A 24639-nucleotide genomic window follows, 5' to 3' on the forward strand; every position below is an offset into this window, starting at 1 on the left:
AGCCCCCCTACCAACCCCCCACCCCAATCCTCGACCCCCAATCTTCATCCATAATTTTGATTGTATCTAATTATAAATCTGAAAAATCATATGAAATTGCAGTCATATATAAATACAAATCAAAAGGATAAGAATGAAACCACAAAAAAGGAAGAAACTTAACTGCATAACAATTGCACTGAAAATCAGGAAGTGCGATTTGAGAGGGAAGAACTAAAATTTTCAAATTATGAAATCAATTTGTGTTGAGGGATTTAAGGAGAAAATAATGTAAATGATTATGAAGAAAGAGAAGGAATCATTTGTATATATGGAAAGGGACAGTACACGCTTATACAAACAGAAAAGGTAAGCAACGTAATTATAACCAAAAATTGGTGGCGAGTGATAATTAAAATAAATTCTAACTATAATGACTAATTAACTAGTATAAGTTTACTTAATCGTGTAATTTTTCCATATTCTTAAGCCTCAAATATTGAAGGCTTATTAAATAGTTTTTTGAGATTTTAACTATATATTCAAATTGTTCATGGTTTTATTGGTTCATTAGTTGCAAAACCGTTTTAAAAAGGAAAAAAGGAAGGAGGAATTTTTTATATATATAATATCACCCTACAACATATACATGTGTAATGTGTTAGAAAAAGTACTTATTTTTGGCTTTTTGCCATTGACCCTGTACCATAGGGCACAACTAGGCAATTTATGAGAGTGCAATGAAAATTCGATATTCTATAAATTTAAAAAATTAAAATGTTTTTTTAAAAAAACTGACGTTCTATATAATTATATTTAGCGATAGACATTGAGATAGTTAGGTGATAAAACTTTTAAAAATTATTATGTTAATTTGGAATATTTCTCAAAACATTACATAAGTCATTGGAATGCTTAATACATTATCTAAATCATTGTGAATGGTAGATATACATGTAAAATGGCTAGACCATCATTTGTTATAAATAAATTTCTTATATACTAAGTATTACTTATATACATGTGTCTCACATGTCACACTCCTAAAATAAGAAAAGAAAGATTTAAAAAAAATCAAACACCTATATACAGTGACAGACGCAGGAGTTTTTGCAACACCTTAACCAATAAACTAAATCTTCAAATTGTTTCAAGAGGTGTCAATTCATGTATTTATATTTATTAAACTAAAATTTGACCTCTATATACAACATAATTTTCCGACGAATGGGTGTCCCTTGACAAAGGGTAGGTCCGCCCATGCCTATATATACTAATAAAATAAGAATATTTTTTTTAAAAAAAATAAAATACTCATACTAATGCTGTTTTTTTATGTTTCAACATAGATACAACATGAGGGAATTGACCTCATTTTTACAAAAGATGGTATACAATATAATCACCAAAAATAAAATCACAAGAATTCTATTTTTATTTTTTTGTTCCGTTTGTATAAAAAGAGTTATTTTTAATTATTTTTTTTTTTAAAAAAAAAGTTATAAAGTTTCTTATAGATTGAGAGGGTATCAATACAAAATAATGAAATCGATGAAAACTTCAATATACACAAATAGATTGACGATGTCGGTGAAAATTTCTATATTCACAAATAGATGGAGAGGGTATCAATACAACATAAGGAAATCATCTTGAAAGAGGGAGGGTAGGTATCAATATAAAATAAGAAATCACTATATTTAATAAATGTTATGAAAACACAACTTATTTGATTGAGGATTTTTCTTTTATTTTGTATATTTATTTTTCATTAATTTTTGTTGCACCTGTACTAATTTAATTTGATTTTTTAAAATAATTTTAACTTTGTGTGATCTAGTTATGCTGTTATCAATTCTAATTTTCTTATGATGTGACTCTGCTCCATTCTTAGCTCTCCATTTGTAATGGAGGGATTAAAGTATTTGTTTAATTAATATTTACTAGTTGAATTCTCATGATGCTTTAAAGTTATATAATAACAAAATCGAGAGTAAGCCCTTCATTATGATATAAAATAAGAAGAAAAGATAATACATCTGCTATGGATAAAAAGTAACACACTTTTTTGGAACCTAGAAGAGACCGAAAATAATGCAAAAAAAGGAAAATATTTGTATGAAGATTGTTGACAATACGTTTCATAACAATAAAAACAAATAATTTATTATCTTGAAAAAAAAACCCACCTCCAACTTAGTAAAATACATAATTTGGTAATGTCGTCTCTACCCCTTACCCATTGATGGGGTCGAGTCTGGTTTAGTTGGGCCTGGAATATTTATGGGCCTCGTTTGTATCCATCAAAATTCTGTGTTTTACGGTGGGCCTTCTCAAGCTCCCTAACCTTCACATATGTAGATTGGGCCCACTCATTGATTTTGGGCACTGTATAATTTTGTGCAATATATACTCCACACAGAGTACCCAACATGAATCTGAAGAGGCCCATCTTTTATTTGTTTGTTTGTTGAAATTCAACCAAAGATTTTTCTTTTAATCGCCGTGATGGATGATCTCTATATATATAGTGTATAAATATTACTTAGTTCAATATCTTATCCTCCAAGTAATATTTTTATAATTTGTTTTTATTTAAATGTTACCCCTTCTCCAAGAGTCAAATCCCAATTCTCAATCAACTCGTACCATTGTGAAGATACTAGATTTTGTTTTTCATTATAATTGATTTTGGGGTTATTGGCACTTATGACCTTATTTTGTGCTAATCTTTAATTTATGACTCTAGTAACAAATAAAAATTGTGAGGCATAAATATATATTTTTTATATCATAATTTATCTCATGTTATGCTCTGCATGGTTTCAGTTTCTAAAGAACTTGTTCTTTATTAGGCATAAGTTCAATTGTTGAAGACAAAAATTTAAAAACAATCCATTTAAGGGATATTTGTGTTATTTAAACTATTGAATTACCACTTGACTATAACGAATCTTACTTCTACCGTCTTATTTTACCTCAATAAATATACGAGAGCAGAGCTCCGGTTAAATTGTAATCAAACATTTCAATAAGAGAAACAATAAGTCTTCCACCTAACTAGATTTTGTTTTGGTAAGTTTCGTCAACTAAATAATGAATCATATTTCTAGTCAAATATTGTAAAGGAAAGGTAACAAGATTTATATTTCATACATAGGTACAAGCACTTAAATACAAACAAACACTCTCACTCTCAAACCACTCTAACTAGATCTATATAAGAAATTTAAATTATTTTTTATTTTAGAGATTTCTCAGTCCCCCAACATAAATAACGAATCACTCTTGATCACCTTCATTTGGGTTGAAATTCTCAGGCCCATTGTTTTTATAAGGCTTATTGTTGAGATCTCTGGGCCTGACCCAGCTAGGATGGACAGCGTTATTCTTGTTCGGTTTATCACGAACTTCATTAGGATCCATGGGCCTGGCCCAATCTTGATCGAGAACTTTATTATTGTTTTGTTCTTCATTGTTATCTAAATTCTTGGGCCTACTGAGATCCATGGGCCTAGACAGGCTCGGATGGACAACTTCATTGTTCTGTTCTTCACCAGCTTCATTACCATAGAAATTCTCGGGCCTCCGATAGTTCCTCTCATGATACTTGGCCCGGAACCAACAATCATGGGCCCGGTGACCTTCATTAGGATTGAAATAATCGGGCCTACGATAGGCCTGATCAAGCTCATGGGCCCGATGACGTTCATTAGGATTGAGATTCTCGGGCCTGCGATAGGCCTGTTCAAGCTCACGGGCCTTGACACAACTAGAATGGGCCCAGTCACCTATTCTTGGAACTCTGTAGTGTTGGGCAACATAGATTCCAAAAAGAGAGCCCAAAATGAATGTAAAGCCTCTTCCACGGCCCATTTATGATTGTAGATATTAATTGAAATTTTGTTAATTGTCTTTGTGCCTTAGTTACTAGTTTTGTATGAGGGCTATCGTATTTATATCAATTGGGAAATACATGAAACTGTTTCTAAATTGGATATCTTGTCTTCCAAGTTCATTTTATTTATTTTTGTACTTAAAATAATGGTCATAATAACCCCTTCTCCAAGAGTCAACTTTCCAACTCTGTGTAAATTAAAGAAGGGAAATCTTTGACTTTCAACATCACCATGTATATGTTGGTGATTGGATAATTAACATACTAATACAGATAAGGAAGGAGCTGATAGTGATGTGATTTGTATTAGTTTAGATTTTTATAAATAAGATTATCAGTAAAAAGTCGATGAATTCATTTCTATCTTATAACCCGTGGACCCAATAAAATTAAGCGATTTATTTTTATTCATTGATATCTTGTGGACAAAGTAACTCAGCAATTGTAATTGTGTTGATGAGAGCTAGGCAAAAGGTATCTTATATAATTAACTGAGGTGCGTGCAAATTTAGTCCTAATACCATGATTATAAAAAAGTAAAAAACTACTAGTAATTATATTTTTCCTTTTCTTTTCTCTAGTTGTGAGGACAAGAGCTCAAATAGTCAAATTAGAAGAAAAATAAAGAGAAGGACTCGATGAGAGTCGTACCTAATTACCTAAGTACTTAAGTCTATAGAACATCTCTTCGGACTTTATGTACTTTTTAGTGATGAATCTAAGATTTAAAAGTTATATGATTTACTGTTATCTTTAATGTGAGTCTATCACCACGGAGGTTGAATATGGTGTCAGTCTAATCTATTTTGGATTTTGATCAAGTAAAAGAGATTTTTGTAGTTAAGAAAATAAAAAAAGACTTTTGGTTCATGTGGTATTAAATTTATTTTGGAAATGAGATATTTTTAAATTTTGTAGTCTTAAATATGTCATGTAAAAAATTGAAATTAAAGAATTGCCAAAAAAAACAGAAACATCTTTTTTGAGATAGACTAAGCAAGAAAGTAAGACAAATACATTAAAACGGGAAGGAATATTAAGAAGACGACAAGAGACTAATTAAATGTAAAGAAAGTGAAGGAAGCTACGAGAATGTTAAAGTGGAAAAAAAGAAAACGAAATAAGAACAAGATTCGAACCCTGGTTTAAAATAACTAATAAACATTAAAACGCTTTGTTGAAACGGTGTACCAGCAAAAGTTTTGTTACTAGCTCCCATTTTCATTTAGTTTTATAGTAGCGTTATTTTAAGGGCAAACCACATAAATCCCACTAGTTTAGGTCTTAATTATTAAGATTCCAATAGTTTCAAATATTACTTCATGTACCATATTTTATGCTTAGGATACGTGAGTCTGAATCCATGAGATACATGCAGTATCTGTCGAATTTTTAAAATTGAGATACAAAAATTTATTTATTTAAATTAATTGGTTGGAACTGATTTTCTTAATTAGAGGAGTAATTGAGGATTTTCAAAATACATAGATAATTAATTTCATTTTATTATTCTTTGAAATAGTAAATTCATTAATATTATTAATATAAGATAAAAACATGTATATCTTCGTAATGCAATTTGATTAATTTCAAATTATTACTCTTAAAATAATAAATTAATTAATTTGATGTATTTATATCAATATATTATGTATCCAACAAACTAAACAATTAGATACATGAGTGTCCTGCAAGTACATTCATATGTATCATAGAAGTATCTAGCATTAATTTCATGTATTTGTTATAGGTATCTAGTATTAATTTTATGTATCTATTTATATATATATTTGATGTGTCAAGTATCAATTGCATATGTTATATCCAAAAACATGTATCTCGAATACATAATAAGCATATACATTTAATTATGTGTATCTAAATATGAAATGTAGTTGAATCACATGAATTTAGGAACAAATCACGACTGTAGAGTATTTGTCGTATCACTAATATCATCGTGTCGTTAAAAATCATGTATCCGAAATTTAATGGTGGATACATATACATGATCAGACACCCCATTACTAAAAATACAACTCAGATCTTAATTAAGATTACTACTTATTGGATACACATGTTTCAAGGGCTATATCAAAGTAATACTGGTACTACCAAATCCATGTCACGGTAACCAAAGAAAGCCTTAGAAGAACACCAGCAAACAGAAACTCTGTACAATACTCCCTTTGATCCTTTTGCGTTGTGGCATAACATAATCAAAACTAAGATCCATTTCTTCCGGAGACAAACAATCAAGAACCACTCTGAATTAAAGTTTTCTCTGTAGCAGTTACTTTGATTTGATCTAGTTATAAATGAACAATACAAAATAATATTTGGGTTCAAGAGAATTTGCCGGCCATGGTGATGATATCTTGAGAAGAAGAGAGTAGATTAGCTATTGTTGGAATGAAATTGTACGATGAAATTCGTGAATCATAAAGGAGGAAACATAATTAAGTGATAAATATGGGAGGGGAGAATTAAGAGATAGTGGTTGATTTGGAGTGAAAGAGTTAATTAAGCAGATAATTAATCAATCCTAGTTTTAAGGTATGTGGGTATCTAATAATCTAATTGTATCTTCAAATAATACATTAATATATGGTATAAATTATTAAAAGTGGTAATATATGTAATTGTTTGAAAGTAAAGATAATATTAGTATATATAATAGTGATGTATGTCTAATAAGGTAGTTTATCCTTATTTTAATTAAACCTACATCACGTGTGCAATATTTTCCGAGGTGGTGGGTGCTAGGGCACCTAAGACCAAGATGTCCGTCCACCTCAATATTTATTCTCTTCTCATTATTTCTCTAATGGTTAAATATGTTTGAGTTAATAGAAAAAATATAAAGATAGGGACATGATAAGAACTGATCTGACACACCTATAATATATATTTTTAATGACATAAACATCTCCATCAATAGGCTACTACTTAAATATCTACATTTGCCTTCTTATTAATCAATTCCACATGAATAAAGCAGAAGAATTCAAAAATCATCTCGTTAAATCACATTGGCGATGGTGCAAGACATCAAAATTGATTTTGTAGGACTTGTAGCCCTACAATGCACATGGTAATATTATATAGTTGGCCAAAAATGACATAACATGCTATAATTGTGAACTTCATTCACTTCCAATTTATTCCTTATCTTCATTTCATACAAATATCTATGTTACCCCCACACTATCCTCAGAACCATAATTGACCACTAATTAGGATACCTATTGTACCCTACAAATTGAACCCTTATAAATCCCAAATGATCAACCTAAATTTGGTACACAAGTTCATCAAAATATTTGTACAAGCTTAGCTAGCTAGTTAATTACTAAAAATGTTTGGATCTAAGGTAATTTCTTTTTTAGTTTTGTTCAATGTAGTGTTTTTCACTTGTGCTTCATCTCATAATATACCATGCCCTCCAACACCAACAAAAGCACCATCCAAGTGCCCCAAAGATACCCTAAAGTTTGGTATTTGTGGAGATTGGCTTGGGCTAGTTCATGAAGTCATTGGGGCAAAACCAAGTAGCAAATGTTGTGCTCTTTTAGAAGGAATAGCAGATGTTGAAGCTGCTTTGTGCTTATGCACTGCCATAAATGCCAATGTTTTGGGTGTCCTTAAGCTTAAAGTTCCTATAGCCATCAGTGTAGTTCTGAATTCTTGTGGAAAGAAAGTGCCTAAAGGCTTTAAATGTGCTTAATCAGTGGCGTATACAGGATTTTACGCAAGCAGTGTCGATCTATTATCTCGACTTTGTAAATGAGTTTGAGTCTAAAATTATGTTGGTCGTCTTGTGGCTTTTGTTCCTCACAAATTGTTAGTATTTACTTTGTATTATTTTCAAGCGGTATTTGTTTTACTATATGTATATGTATCGTTCAATTTAAATACATATTATTTTTAAAGCGATGTTAGATAACACCTCTTCTTAAAGGTTGTCCTTCCTGTCATTTATAGTCTCGCTTAATTAACCATTTTGCCATGCCTAATTTTTAATTACTTGCTCTTTTCTTTTAGTTCCGCCAAAAAATTATGATTTTTTGGGTCAATTTGGTGCAAACAATGAAGGATGTCCATTCACTAATTTCTTAATGATATGTGAGAATGACATACTAGAATAGAATATATACAAGTCCGGAGTCAAAAGGGGAAAAAAATTGTCAAGAATTCCAAAAGGGCACATCAATTTTTTTTTAAATCAAAAAGGCAAAATCGCTCGTGACGAAGCGATTACATGTGAATGTTTGAGTTACAATTAAAAACAAAATCTATTAATGCCTTGGGAGCGTTTTTTTTTTTAAAAAAAATCTTTTGAAAATAGCTGGGCAGCGTTTTTTCTTAAGATTTTTTTTTTTTGAAAATCGCTTGGCAGCGTTTTTATTAAAAATATATATATATTTTTTTTAAATATCGCTGACAAGGCAGCGAAATTCCCCCTCTAATTTTTTTTTTTTTAATTGTAACTCAAACATTCACATGTAACGGCGTCAATATTGTGTCAAAGAAAAATTGCTTCGTCAGAAGCGATTTTACCCTTTTGATTTTAAAAAATTTGATATGCTCTTTTAAAAATTTTGACAAAATTTTTCGCTTATGATTTTTTGGGTCAATTTGGTGCAAACAATGAAAGAGGTCCATTCATTAAATTCTTAATGATATGAGAATGACATACTAGAACAGAATATATTACTACATATTATTGTTCTACTCAATTAGAACTTGCAAAGGATCTTTTCTGATTTATGTCACCACTGATTTAATTTCATTTACGGATCTTGGTATATATATCAACAGCTAGAAACAACAATATAATTGATTATAGATGAAGAGAAAAGCCAAATATAATACAGGAAAATATATTCTTAGTACGTAAAAGAAATTAAAATATATACGATAAGACTGCAAGTTCCTATTCAAATTAACGAACGTGTACAAACATTTTACCACCCATTTTTTTTGCCAATCAATACCTACCCCTCTCTAGTCTCTACTCCCATTCTTGTCCTTATTGCTCCTCTTCAACAAACCATTGTATACGTGTCCTAGTCCTGACTCACATATTATGATATGAACAATGTAAAATATCTTCACACAATTAGAATGAATGGTAAATATATAGTAATTGTTAAGTCCCTAGTATAATTTATCAGAGTTACAATTAACTACCTTGACGATATGTAACAAATTCTGATGGAATTATATTGACTACTTGACATTGTATAATTGGGAATATGTGTCTGTTGCCATATATATATATATCAGCATAGAAAAAATTGTACAATTCTGCTTGGAGACCAAATTCAACAAGAAAAGTAGTACTCTCACTTTTGCAACAATTCATGATTAAGAGGTTCTTCAATTTAACATGTGAAAAGTGTGGCCCCATGCAAAATTATGAGAACGTTATAGCTAAGGTATAAGGAAATGCTTGCTTATAAATAGTAATAATACTACAAATTATTAGCTTGACGCATTGAAGAAAATGATCCAAAATGCAACTATATACTAATTAATTATAGGATTGATATGACCATTTCTTAGGATTACTCTATGCATGTAAAATTACATTAACAACCAATAGATAAGACTGTTAATTAAAACCTATACTAATTAAGGAGCTGGAGCATATAGTTAACTATGAACTATTCAAGAACTCAAACTCAAATTTCCATTATAAGTAGAATTAATATACATTAGATAGAAAACAGTGGTACGTACGCACGTACATACTCTAATATGAACTTAGAAGTTATAAAAGTTCATGGGATATATATATATCAGCCATCAAAAAGAGCCCAACAACTTCAAATTGGGATCAAATTAGTTAATGTACTCAAACTGGTTTTCATGATGATAAAATGAATTAACTTCCTCCAAAATTCATGTTAGATACTGGATCAGAAAACTAATCATCCGCGCGCGCGGGGCCTGTTAACTAATTGTGAACAGGAGGGTGTGTTCTTGCTGGTAAATAATCCAGGTTAAACTCTGGTGGTGGATCTTCCCTTTTCTGTTGATGAACCCTCCAAGTGACTGAAACTCCATAGTGATGATGATCATCATCTTTTTCATTATTTTCCTTGACACTTTTATTTGGCTGTCCTGATGAGTGTTTTGCTTTTACATCCCATGGGGTACTGGAAACCCTACCATTATTTGGTTTCTCTTCATTCTGCAAAAAACAAAAACAAAAAAGATAAGAGAGAAATTACTATTTAAATTGCAAATATATCAAGATATAATTGATACACAAATTGTCTTAGAAATAGAGTTATAACGATAGGCAGGTAAGGGTTGGTTATATGAATATTCGTTGTCCATGACATAGAGGCAACAACGGAGCCATAAAAAAAAATAGTTCAATTGAATCCCCTTCATCTTAAAATTGTAATCCTACGCAAATAGGGCTAAAATCACAACCTTCTAAAGTCGGAAGTGAGGGGTACTTACCATCCGAGCAACTCCCTCTTATCCTACTTATTGTAATTGTTATATTATCGTTATTACTTATTTCTTAGAGATCAAGAAGTAAAGTGAAAATATTAATAGATAGAAATAAAACAAACCTTGTTGAGGACACCAAGTGAGCGAGCATTACATGCATGAAAAAGAAGGAAAATCATCATGAGAAGAGTAGTGATTTTGGTGATTGACATTTGAAATGAAAATCCCCGTTAATTGGTTCTACTATATATATGTTTGAAGTACTGATTCAAACAAGATGAAATTAAAATTGTTAATTGTTGGTACTTTGCTGAATTTTTGAATGAAGATTGTGCGTACTACCAATATATAAATACTCTAAGCAAGAAAAATGAGCATTAAATGCTGACTATGGAAGAACTTAAAGGGATTTGATAGGAGAACATGCAAATGTAAGGGAGATAGGAGTAAGATGGCAAAATAAAGATATGGGTGGCCTCAAATATGTCTCTTTCAAATATATTGGGTCCCAAACATATAATATACTCTCTTCTTCTCGTCTAAGTTATGTGAAAATATTTAACTGAACAAGAAATGTTAAAATATTTAGGTAGTTATATATAGCAATATGTTTTTTTTTTTAAAAAAAAAAACATATTGCTATATATAACTACCTAAATATTTTAACATTTCTTGTTCAGTTAAATATTTTCACATAACTTAGACGAGAAGAAGAGAGTATATTATATGTTTGGGACCCAATATATTTGAAAGAGACATATTTGAGGAACGAGAGATACAAAGAAGCAAGAGCCTGTCCGATATTTGTATCGACCAAGGTAATTATTCATTGGCTTTGTCCTCGTATGAAGTTAAAACTATGGTTTTGTGGTTAATCGCTCCTGGTTTCTCGCTTGGTTCCACCATCTGTTATCTTGAAAATCCTTAACAAACATTATTCTATTTAAAGGTACTATGCAAAAAGTGAAAAACCTTTTTACGTACATTGATATATACATATGTATGTCATCCAACATTTTATATATCGCGTTTATACATGTCCCATAGTTTCTTCCACATGCATGCTTCATATATATATATATAAAACAGACTGATCAATTAGATATAGCTAGGTTCAGTGTCGGGGCCAGGAATTTCATCAAAGGTGTCCAAGAAAAAGGATTTTTTTTTATTGCTAGTGAGATTTGAATACATGAGTACTTAGGGCTCTTCCAAAGCATCTAAAAGCACTAGGCTATAACACCTTGTTCTATCAAGGGTGTTCAAAATATGTTATTTAATCACTTCGTGTATCATTTTACTTATAGTAGCTACGCCCCTGTATAGGTTAAGTGGGAATATTTTCATATCATGCTGTTGATATATCCTTGAGGATGCAGGAAGCCTATTTGTATCTGAATAATGAAGGGAGTAAAAAGTTTTATATCGGAATTTGTTTCATTTTATTTTGCTCATATATATCAAATATAAATATTTTATTTTACTGATTTATTAAAGAAAATCATGAAGAGAATTTTATGACTACTATTTTTTCATACTATACTTAATATTAAATGATTACATAAAATAGTACTAGTAGTTAAGTAATTGAAACAGGAGTGCGAAAAAATTAAACATACATATTACATTATATATTTTTAGTGAAATAAGGCTTTTCTAAAAAAAAAAAGCATGCAAGATTGACTCAAAGCATGGTCATGAATCATGATGCATTAGAAAGTCTTTGAATTGGTTTTATTAGTCCATCAGGCATTTTAATTTTGTTAGCTAGAGAGCACTTTTAAAACGAATTTAGATTACTCAAGATCTAATATGAGTATAAGACATTAAACATAAAAAGATAGAATATTAAACAAAGTGGTCGGTAGAGATGTATTTTAATTTGTGACATGAAGATTTTAGCAGTTAGCACTACATTTATTGTACATACTAGATGAAACACGTTAACGGGGAAATGATATATGAATAGTCACTGATATTTCATTATCTTTTTGACCGACCTTGAATATAGCTAGGTACATATACTTCCTCTGTCTCTGTCTCAATTTATGTGACTTACTTTCCTTTTTAGTCAATCACAAAAAGAATGACACATTTCTATATTAAATAACAATTTAACTATAAAATGTCTATTTTACCCTTAATGAAATGATTTACGACCACACAAATTTCTATCATTCATTTTGGACCACAAATTTTAAAAATCTTTCTTTCTTTCTTAAACTCTGCACCTAGTCAAACTACCTCACATAAAATGGAACAGAGGGAGTAATATTTATGCATTTTGTTATGGAAGAAGAACAAATGTCTTTACTCGTACCCCTAACACATCAAGTGGTAACACCAACAATTAAAAAAATTGGTGTGTCCATCTCTTCAATTTTGATGAATGAATTCACCTAAATCCTTCAGAATGCAAACACCCTACAAACATGTTAGGATTCGTTTGATCACCTATTTGATCGTGATCATTTCTTTATCTTTAGACTCATTAGTTTGTAATTGAAGTGTTGAAATCACTCATGAGTTTCTTAAAATCCGTCTAAATCATCCAATTAAGTCTCAAATCATCATTCAAATCTATATGAACTTTCAAACCTCGATTTCAAGTCTCAAATCATCATTCAACTAAGATTTTGATCAAAGTTATTGAAATACTGACTCTACCTCTACTAATGGACAATGAATTCGTACAAGGAAAAGAAAAAAGAAAATAAATAAGGAATATAAATTGGTGTTATGGAGATGGATATAGAGAAAAGGACATTATAGAGACATTGTTGCATGTGCTAGACCCTCCATTGTTACTCTTGGAAGGGACACAAGAGAGTGCACTCACCAACGTTAACGGTCGCACATCCCACGTGGCACCAACATTTGCTGACCAGACTTGCCACGTATTCACACCCCCCACGTAGGCCGCCAAAATCCACCAAATGTTTGTTTCATCCCTTTGTTCCTTTTCTTTTGTGTTCTTCTAACTTCTTAATTAATCTTTTCACATTATAATAAGTGTAATGTAATATATTATAATTAGTTAATTCTTCATGTTGTTATACTATAACAATATATTCACTATAATTTAATAAAATAGAATTTTAAAAAAATAAAAGATACACACATCTTATCACTATATCAAACTTAAAATTAAAATAAATTAATTAATTATTACTCGATATATAAAACTTAAACTCGTAAAAAAGTAAAAATTTTGAGGGGTGGTTTGGTGGGTGGTCAATAGAGTGACGGCGGGACACTAGTGGGACAGAGGGGGTGGAGGGTGGGGGGACTCATGGGACAATGGCGTTGACAAGAGGCTCAAACTCGTGTGTCTTGTTAAAGCTAAGCATTATTCTTGGTTTTCTCAACTTCGTTGTCTACACGGTAACTCCTTTTATTATTTCTCTTTTTTGTATTTTTCCTTTTTTAATAGTAACTACTCCTTATTATAATATTGATATTGATGCATTCTCTTTTACTCTCTACCAAATATACTACACTACTAGTACCAACCTACTTTGGTTTGGTGAAAGAATGTTAGTAGTTCTTGCAAGTTGAAATTTAAATCTTACTCGTGATCATATGTAGTTCTGGAAATGCTACAATAAGTTTTTATATTCTCTCACTTTATTTTTACTTATTTAATTTTCAGTTTGATAAAATCTTGATAAAGTGATTATAGCTGCCGTCTCAACAAATTTGAGAGTCTAAGGTCAAACTTCATAGAGAGACCTTATTTTTTATAATTGTCATATATAAATAAATATTAAAAATTATGCAAACCACATATAACATACAAATTACATCATATCCATACTCTTTCATAAATTACAGAAATCCCTTTATTTTAATACCTTTCAGATACATAATTGGGAAGCGTGGTTACTTTAATTTAGAGATTTCTATTATCAATTTACTGCGCTAAATTAGGGATTAAAAACAGAAAATATAATTAAATCCCACAAATCAAGCGTACGTTTCTTTCTTCAAACAATCAGTCGTTCACGAAAAGGTAACATAACTAGAAAATTAAAATTTCAAGTTGTCAAATTGTGTCTCTCTGTTCTTAAGCTTGATCCAAAAAAAATCTGGAGTGGAGAGAAATTGATGGTTCATTCCAGCGAGCCACCCTCTATATGGCCGAAACATGCAAAATCCTTGCAAGATTGATGGTCTTCGGACATAGCAGCTACAAGTTTCTATTTTTATTTCGTTTTTATGGCTGTTTTTTCTTTTTATTTTCTTTTGGTTTGGGATGTTGTTTTGGCTTCTTGAACCTTTGTTGTCAAGGGCGTTTATTATTTTATATTTGGTACAATTGCAGCTATGTAATAGTGTGTTATGCAGTTCCAATGGAATCAATGTCGGACAAAAGTGATTGGTCAGTTTCGGACTGTGTTTTGGAAGAAGTTGTCTTGCCAACAAGATACAAAAGAATGTCCAGTAGATCAAGAAAAAAGGGAAGAAAAATTCAGATGAAATACTAACATCAAACATGAATTGTTGTGAGCGATGTGGAGTACTTTGTTTTTTCAGATCTAATAATTTTCAAATTATAACATTTCTTTCCACTGTTACAAATGTTTACATTAAAAAGTACTTTTAGCTTACTAATTTCTGATTCAATAAATTGAAATGTTACGTTTTTCAGTTCTGCCTATATTTTTTTATTGTTAATTTTTGATAAAGTGAATCTGGTATACATATTGTGTATTATTTTGTGTTTGATACAAAGTTATTTTTAAAATATATGTTATATTGGTTAAATAATTAATCTATATGTAACTGCTAATAAGTACTGAAAATACTATTACATTGCATTGATTTGTTTAACATAATGAATTTGATACTTAATTCTTTAAAAAAATTATATCGGATAATAGTATCAAGTGTTGTGATATGTACCTGATAAGAGTTGTGATGTATATAGGATAAGAGCCATAAATTTAAAAGGTACTAAATATATTACAAATTTATAGGATTGTAACAATTGTAATTATATAGTATCAGGTTTTGTGAGTCACATCAATTTGTGATTTTGAAAGCATGATAAATAATAATTGTGTATCATATACATAATATATTTTTTTGGCAAATTTGTATCAGCTTATACACATCAATTTGTGATTTTGAAAGCATGATAAATAATAATTATGTATCATATACATAATATATTTTTTTGACAAATTTGTATTAGCTTAAAATATAGTATTAAGTGTAGTCATTTGTACCAAATTTATAAGAGACATAATGTTAAAAGGTACTAAATATATTGAAAATTAACTGATTTGTATAAAGTATAAAAATATAGTATCAGGTGTTGTGATACATATAAATTTTGTTATATCGAAAGTAACCGTGTATCATATACATAATAAAGTTTTGGAAAATCTTGTATCTGCTAATAATATAGTATCAACTATAGTGATGTGTACTATACTTATAAGAGACAAAATTTAACAAGGTATTAAATATATTGAAAACAAAATGAAAAGCGAAATAAACAATTTTCAACATAAAAACTCTTCACATTTTGAAGTAGTATCTTCAAAAGGGAAGAAATACTCAAAAACACTAATTAATGTATCTTAAAAACAATATCATCAACAACTGTCGGTGAATCGATATATAAAATTCTATTCTACATTAACAAGATCATCTTCTGTTGGTGGAGTGTAGTCACTTTTCGGCCGTTGTAGGATCATCATTCTCGCTAACATATTCCGTCTTGGCCTTGTTGAGACCATATTTTCATAACAGTGTTGCATATCTTGTGCGAAGATAGTCACTTCAAAAATCATTAGATGGGATGTTGATTTCACCGCTCAGAAATTCAACAAAAAACATTTCGCAGTCACTATAAAAAAAAAAGATACATTATAAAAACAGATCAAATGTGTAAGTAAAGAAAAATTGATTCAATAGTTACAGACTGTCGCTTTCTTGTTGCATAATATCTTGAACAAATTCCACCTCAAACGAATGTTGTGGATCCAATAGTAACATGTGAATACATAAAATTACAGAAAAATAAAAAAAATAGTAAAATACATACCATTGATAATGCAGATCTGGATATGGCAAATGCAACCTTTCTACCCCTTTTCTTAGGTGTTTTTGCATGTGCCTCCTTTTTAGCTTTTGACTTCTTAGAACTTTGCTTAGCCATTGTTATAGGATCATGCAACCTATTAGACTTGTTTTCTGCCCCGTTAAGATCTTCATAATCAGAGATTCGATTAGTGCTGGCTGTGACTATAATTGGGTAATCCCAATACTAAAAGACGGATGCTCCATAAAGTGTAAGAAAATATAAAAAAAAATGAAAAAAAAAGTTGAAGATGAAGAGACTACCTATTTCAAGCTCTGAAATTAGTTGAATGGTTAGTTTGGAATTCAAAATTGGAATAATGAATCTGTTGAGAATAATGGAGGAGAAAATTTTGGAGAGGAAATCGTGGGTTGTGGAAAAATCTGAGGAGAAATTATTGGAGTAAATTTAGGGGTGGGAAAGTAAGGTTTAGACTTCTTCAAGAATAATGTATCCGGTGGTTTAGTTTTGTGGGAATAATAGGGATTTTAGTATTTTTTTTAAAATAGTAGGGAAATATTGAGAATATGTTAACTAAGTGTGTGTATTCTAGTAATTTTTCCTTTAAAAACTATAACTAGAGCCGTCAATATGGTCTAGGCCCGTTGGGCCGGCCTGGCCTAACCCGTGATTTTATAGGGTTGGGCTACGATTTTTAGAGCCAATTTAAGAAAAGAATTTTTAGTCGGGCCTGAATAAGCCTGCCGATTTGTGGGGCTTGAGAAATATGGATAGGGCCGGCCCGTGGGTCAAATAAAATTAATTAAAAATAGAGTATTGAAAAGAACAATAGTCTAAACTCAAATTTTGTTTAAAGTTTGAAATATTACAATTTAAATACAAATTATGTTTATAAAATATGTACTACATTAAATAAAAATTCCCTAAAATTTCTAGGGAATCACTACATAGGTCGCCTATAGAATATTGTCATAGTTTTTGTGTTTTATTATGATCATTAGAAAACAATTAGGTTAATATTTCTATTTAGCTATTTATGCTTTTACTTGAAATCAAACTTAATATATATTATAAAGATAATTTTATTTGTGGATTTGATTAACAAATAGTAACACTAACACCATGTAATATTGTCTTGTCGATATTTATGATAATATTTTTAAATTATAATTTAATTTTAAAAAATATATTTTTAAGAAAAGAGGGGTGGCCCGGCAAAGTCCGTAGCCCACGTACTTGTGGGCTGGGCCGACCATTTTTTGTCCCACACCAAAAATGGGCTAGCCCGACCTGTCCCGTCAAATTTCAAAGTCTGTATGGGTTAGCCCGGATGGGGTGGGCCAGCCCATATTGACAACTCTAACTATAACATACTCAATGTATACGACACCTAAAATTAATGGCAATTAATTAAGGACAGTAGTTTAATTGCCGCTACATAAGTCTTTTTAGATGCAATAAGCACTCTTTGTAAATGTCTCTACAACCTATAGCGACATTAGATACAATGACAGTTAACTAATGTTACGTTGGTAAATGAGTTCAACACTTTTTGTGAACGTGTATATTTATTGCTGCTAAAAGTTAATTTTATTATAGTGTAATCTTACGAGTAAAGTCTCAAGAAGGTTGGATGTACGCAGACCTTATGAAGTATGAATGTAAACAATGAAAAAATTTAATGGAAAAAAATATAATAAAGTTAAAATAATAAAACCTGGCTCAAAAATTTAAAAAGTTTAAATAATGATGTTGAAATAGTTGTGTCAAAATTGATATAATGATAATAAAATAATATTGATAGTTATGCGGTGCTTGAAATTTAAAGAATACACCAAAAACATATTTTATCTTTTTATAAACACACAATGAAAGATTTCACATAATGCAAAATGTTTGATCATTTGGTAGACTTTAGAATATTCAATAATGAGTGAATAAAGATAGAAAGGGGATTAAAAGAGGTAAATGTAAGAATAGTAATGTGGGTTCATGATAATCGCCAAAATATAAGTAAGTCAACAAAATAGGTAGCCACGTAAAAAAAGATGTTACAATTAACTAAACATGATTCCATTTTTCAATCATTTGGGACCCAAGCGATTGCTTTAGTGGCCTTATAGTCGAGACTGCCCTGAGAGTAACACATAGAATAATAATAATATTACTATATCACTTTTTGAATATAATAAATTCAATGTTTTGAGAAATGATATTAAGGAAAACTTGAGAATTAAGTAATAAATTATCTCTTGATTTTTTAAACTGTTGGATAAATAAAAATGAATATCTATTTTTAATATGATAAATAAGTAAAAATAAACGGAGGGAGTATGAGATATTTTGTGATGTTAGAGTTATAATTTCAATAAAATCTTTGAACAAAGTAAAATGGTGAAGAAGAGATTAGCCAAAAGATTGGGGACAAAAGCTATATCTTGGGATTTGGTTATAAAGCTATAGCTTAGATTAAATCGATGAATTCATTTCTCTCGATCTTCATGATGTCTACCAAGTGTATTATATTGGATCTTTTTACATGGAAACATATTCGAGATATATATCTGGACATCGTTTCAATTTATGCAACAACTACAGCATACATGCACTATATGAATGTGTGTGTGTCTAATTTAGTTTATATATACTATAATAGAGCTAATTAAGAGATGATTATTATATATGAGAGATGATTATTAATTCCTAAACAAAAATCATATTATAATCAGGTGTTTGCTTAGCCTAGCTACAAGTCATTATAAGATCTTGAATCCTACTGGCACAACTTTCAGTGCTAAAATCTAAGTTTAAGTGTGTCAAATAGACGGATTAAAATAGATTAAGTGTTGAAGTGTGTGGCCATCTCATCTAAAAGTTTAAGTTGTTAGAGAGAGCACACTTTAATTATTTAACTATATTCTCAACGCTAAGTTAATTAGGAAAAAAATGTTATTTTCTCATTTCGAAAGTTACTTGGACTGAGAACATTGGGTCATATATAGCTCAACCTGTTCATCTCTTGCCAAGTTTTAATTTCTTTTGTTTTTTTTTTATAATTTGTTTAATTGTAGTTAATGATTACATGCATAACATAGCAAACAAAAAAAATAGATTTTCTAAAAATATGATAAGCTTTTTAATTGATTAATTTAGATTATATATTTAGTTTTTAAAAAAGTCGAGTTAATAAATTGGTGCAATGATTATTAATCTCCCTAAACTTGGGTAGGTGAGCTAACCGCATAAGTCTTCTTCAAAAGAATTAAATAACCATATAAATTCACGCATGACTTTCTTTTTTCTTCCACGAAATAAATATAATGTTATAAATCATCGACTAATAATCAATTGACTACAAATTTATTAATATATAAGTGATTGTAAAAGTGCATTCTCATCGTATTTTATTGGGTGTTGTACTATATTTATAAATGGAGATTAATTTCTCAAGAGGCCTCTCGAAATAAGAAGATTTCTAAACATGAAGTAAAACTCGTGCGAGAACTCTTGTAGCGGGTCTAGTTATCAAGTTGGCCCCATATCGAACAAGCCCATAAATGTTTGCATCACGAGCCTGTTTCATGCCTTAGACAAGTTTTGGAATTACTGTAGTTATTTCTACATTTCACTATTCATCCAAAATACACAAAGTAATAAATAAATAAAATCAGATTTTTTTTTCCCTTTTTAGTAGTAAATGTAAAATCAACTAATGTTTTGAGGGCTGCCATAAGTTCTAAATTTACAATTCAAACGAGATATACATAATTCTACAACATGATAAAAAATGGAATATAAATATTGAATTTTGAACCGATTGAGTAATAATTTAATAGACTAATTTATAAAGTTTATACTCACTTCTTAGACTATAATTTTTAATTTAAAAATATTTTTCCTTTAGTATTCAAACTTTTTCTCCTTTGCAAATTGTGAACATTACAAGTTTTGGCCACTACAATTATTTTTATTAGTGAAGGTCCACTTTCGTAATAAAATATTTTAAAAGTTGTTATTCAAAAGAATGTTTTCAAACAAGCAATCAATACTCATAACTGGGACATATTTTTGTTCTTTTATTATTAAGTACGTGAGAAAATAGTATTAGTAGGCCCAGAAATCAAATCGGGCCATATACAAGCCCATATATTTCGACATCACGAGCCTGTGGGCCTTAGTTTTGTAAATCCTTGTTTCTGCTTTTCAACACAATTACGTGGAGTGTTACCATCCGAGAAATCCCTCGTGTCAACAAACTGTATTCATATAATTAACAATGCACTCCTTATGTAGAGGTCGAGTATAAGGATAGAAGGTAAGCTTGGATGGAGTATTGTCTTGTCGTACGTAGGTTTAGGTATATTAGTGTTTGTTATAGTACTAGTGGTACTCTTTTTTATTGTGTTTCGATTATTACACTATTGTGGTGTTTTATTGTTTCTTTTTGTGTAGACTTTACATTGCTTTTCTTATTAATGACTATGCATTCTTCATCTTTTACTTAGATTTGATACACTTGAGCTGTCTTTCCGAAAAGGTCTCAATCTCGACGAGATAGTGGTAAGATTTGCGTACACTCTACCCTCCCAAAGCCACTTGATGGGATTTCACCGAGTATGTTGTTGATTAAAAGGTGATGTAATTAGGAAGAGAGGGAAAGAAATTAAAGATGTAATATTAAAGTTAAGAGAAAGGAAATCCAGCACCATATACCACTTCAAGATTGGTATTTAAAATAATTTAAGTTTAAGGAGTTGAATAAAAAGTAATTCCAAGAAACCTTTAGCTTTCTAATATTAAAGTTAGTAAATTTTCTCCTTTTTGCCGTTAGTAACTTTTCTACTTTTTTTCCCCCTCTGAATGGCGTGGAATTCATAAATCATTGATAATTAAACATTTTTATATGTATCATAATTGAGCAGTACTTTTGCACCAACAAAATCAATATTGTTGTGACAAATAAAGCAAATGTTTGCAAATCTTGGAGGTGTTATTCTTATTTCAAGTGAAAAAGTTGAAGATTGTCTTAGTTTCTACACCAATTAGAACACAATAATTCCCCAATCTTTTGGCCAAATAAGTTTTAATTACAACTTTACGTGCTGGCCTAACTAATCTTTTTTTGTTTTCTTTACTTTTTGCCCTTTATTGTTATATCTTCTATTGTAGGTTTGCTTTTTTGGAAATGGAGAGCACCTATATTGCGATCTCTTTGCAAGCAATAAAAAGAGCAAAAGCCTAGATGAATTGAGCATTCAGAATAACTGAATTCAAAATGAGTATGTGATATACTATCATTATTAGAAACATATGTTCTTTTCTTCGTGAATCAATGATAAATTTATATTATGAAACATGATTTTTCCACTTCAATTCCAATGAATAATTTTCATTGAAATATTGAAAATGACCATGGACTTTTTTTTTTTTTACCGACTCAATCAGAATAGATGTGAAAATAGCATCTAAACATTTTTTTAGTGAAAAATTTCAACAGAAAAGTGTAATAATTAAGAAAAACCATCCATAATTAGACTATAGATATTTTCACCGGCATGTTTCCAACGTAGTAAGTATGAAAAACCATCCATAATTAGGTAATACATATATAGTTGCAGTTCAAGCTAATTAGTAACCTAAACCAAAAATAAATCGAAGGCTTAGTTTTTATTTTTTTATTTTTAAAATCCAAAGTTATTTCTTCTTTTTAATGAAAAAACTTTGTTTTTTCTATTATCTCAAACTAATATATATATATATATATATATATATATTAATCTTTAATGTTTTGAAACGTCTAAAAACAAATAAATTAAAAGAAATAGTATAATTATTTTGTTAAAAAAAAGCTTATAATAATTTTATTATTAATGGCAATGAGTCACCACTCACCCCTTACATATTCTCACTTTATTTATTATTCAACAATGGTAAATTAGTACTCCCTCTAGCGCAAAAACAAATTAATTACTTACACTTTTTTATGGTCCAACTGAATGAACTTTTAACAGCCATCTTTTTCTAAAATTACTTTTCTCTTTAATGGAATTTTAAGTTATCTCTAGTTTTAAGAAACGTCTGAAAAGAAACAGATGGATAATATATGACAAATTATCCTTTGATAAATGTGATTAATTAACTTTTTTACCAAAAAATCATTTATTTTGAACTAGAATGAATATGATTTGATATAAACACCAGATATCTGACTAATTATATTTACCTTATAAGAATAAGATAAAAAAATCGTTCAAATTAATCTAACTCACAATATTACACTGTTGTTAATTGTTAATGTTGAAGTAAACTTACCCCAACATATGTTTCATGCTAACGGGTGCAAACACGTTCTTGGCTACTGTTACAATAGAAGACTTTGAAGTCTAATATTATTATTAAGTAAATATTTTGTACTTTATAAATTGAGTATAAATGAGGAAAGGTATATATGCAATGTATGTGAATGAAAGTCTAAATTAAATGATAGTTTTTTTTGTATGTAGCAGTTATATATTAAATGAAATGGTCCCCGTGATATATTTACTGACCTTCCCCTATAATTCATGAAGTTTTGTTCATAATAATAAATATAATTATACAACCAATAAAAAAAAAACTAAAGCCATGTTCACATGGTGTCAAACTGTAAAATGTGTATTGATAGATAGGATGGCTACGTTGAAATTTATGTATATCTTAAGATATATAATACATATATTTACATGTCTCTTTTTGTAGATCATATACATTATTTTTTTATTATTTTAACGTGTTGAATAGTTGATGTTGTCTCCCTTTGTAGCCAACAGGGAAAAGTGGTGAGGTTGTAACAACACTGTTTCTGTTTCTTTTGTTTGTAAAATTTCTTTATTTCAACGAACCTAGTGATGGGGCACTAATGCTTCATAATAATCAAAAGCTAGCTATGCTTAAAGTCATTTTTAATTAATTTGACGTAAAGAGGAAACAATGGTATATTTTATTCACGTTTATAAACATAAAAATATTTGTTTCGAGATTTTTAATAACTTTACGTATCTTGAAACTAATTAGTATCAATCGTCTGATCGATCAATTTACTATTTACATACATTGCAAAACTTTAATTTTTTTCAAGCAAGTTCTTGGAACGTTGTAGTAGATATTATATACATAATTCTAAGTTTTGATAATATTAATTATATATAAAAAGTTAAGTATGTCGAAGCAATTGGTTTTGGGATTTATTATGTCTTGAGAAGTAAGTTTCCTTGAAAAAGAGAGAAAGGAACATGTCAAGCTAGCAAATCCATTTAACATTAATTAATTAAATTAAGTGTTATAAAAAACTACATTATGAATATTAAATTATGATTAAAGAAGTCAAAAAAATCCAAGAGAGAGGCAAGTAAAGAGGATTTGAGTTGGATACACTTTGCACTACCTTAAGAGGAAAAAGAGGGTTGTTTGTAACCTATCACATGGGGGGGTTAACCCTTCTTCCTGACAATTACAAATCAAGGTTTTCCTAAAGTACTATTCATCATATGTCCCCCTCCCCAATAATCCCCGCCCTTAGAATTTAGATGCTTAAATTTTAGTTTGTGTCTTTAATTACAAATAATTTTCTTATAATCTATCGCGAAATGAGATTAACATGAAATAGTTGTTGTTTAATTTCTCATTTTCTAGTATTGAAATTTCATGTGTTCAAACATCTTTTGATTGCATTTTATTCCTTAATAAACCTACTCAATGTGAATTCTAGTTTAATTATTTAATCATGGAACTTGTGAATTTCAAATAGCTAAATGTTAAGGAAAAATAATGGTACTAATATGATATACTTTCCGTCTACTTTTAATTGTTATGTTGCATTTTTCGAAAGTCAATTTGACTAAGTTTAATTAGATTACATTAATTTGAATTTAAACAAAAAATCTATATATTTAAAAACAATACAAAAAGTACTATAAATTGTAATTTTTTTGCATATCAATATGATGAAAAAATACATTATAAAATGTTAGTCAAAATTCTTATAGTTTGACTCTTAAAAAAACTATGATAATTAAAAGTGGACGAAGAGTACATCAAGAATGGCAGTCTTTCTACACCTTTATGCACTTATTACAAGTTTTTTTTTTTAAAAAAAAAAAAAAAAAAAAGGCCATTGGGACAAGAAGAAGGCTTCACCCATGATGATGCATGAAATAAATTTAAAAAGAAAGAGAAACACTTTATGTAAATATAATTTGTA

General features: G+C 29.6%; 1 protein-coding gene across 1 annotated transcript; it reads left to right on the forward strand.

Moving 5' to 3' along the window:
* Positions 1–7170: 7170 nt before the first annotated feature.
* On the forward strand, positions 7171–7823 carry LOC102605865 (putative lipid-binding protein At4g00165). The gene has a single exon (XM_006347831.2). It carries the CDS (start codon positions 7236–7238, stop codon positions 7602–7604), a length of 369 nt encoding a protein of 122 aa, XP_006347893.1. The 5' UTR covers positions 7171–7235; the 3' UTR covers positions 7605–7823.
* The last annotated feature ends 16816 nt before the right edge of the window (positions 7824–24639 follow it).

Source organism: Solanum tuberosum, unplaced genomic scaffold (genome assembly GCF_000226075.1).
Source record: "Solanum tuberosum cultivar DM 1-3 516 R44 unplaced genomic scaffold, SolTub_3.0 scf00095, whole genome shotgun sequence".
Lineage (NCBI taxonomy): Eukaryota > Viridiplantae > Streptophyta > Magnoliopsida > Solanales > Solanaceae > Solanum > Solanum tuberosum.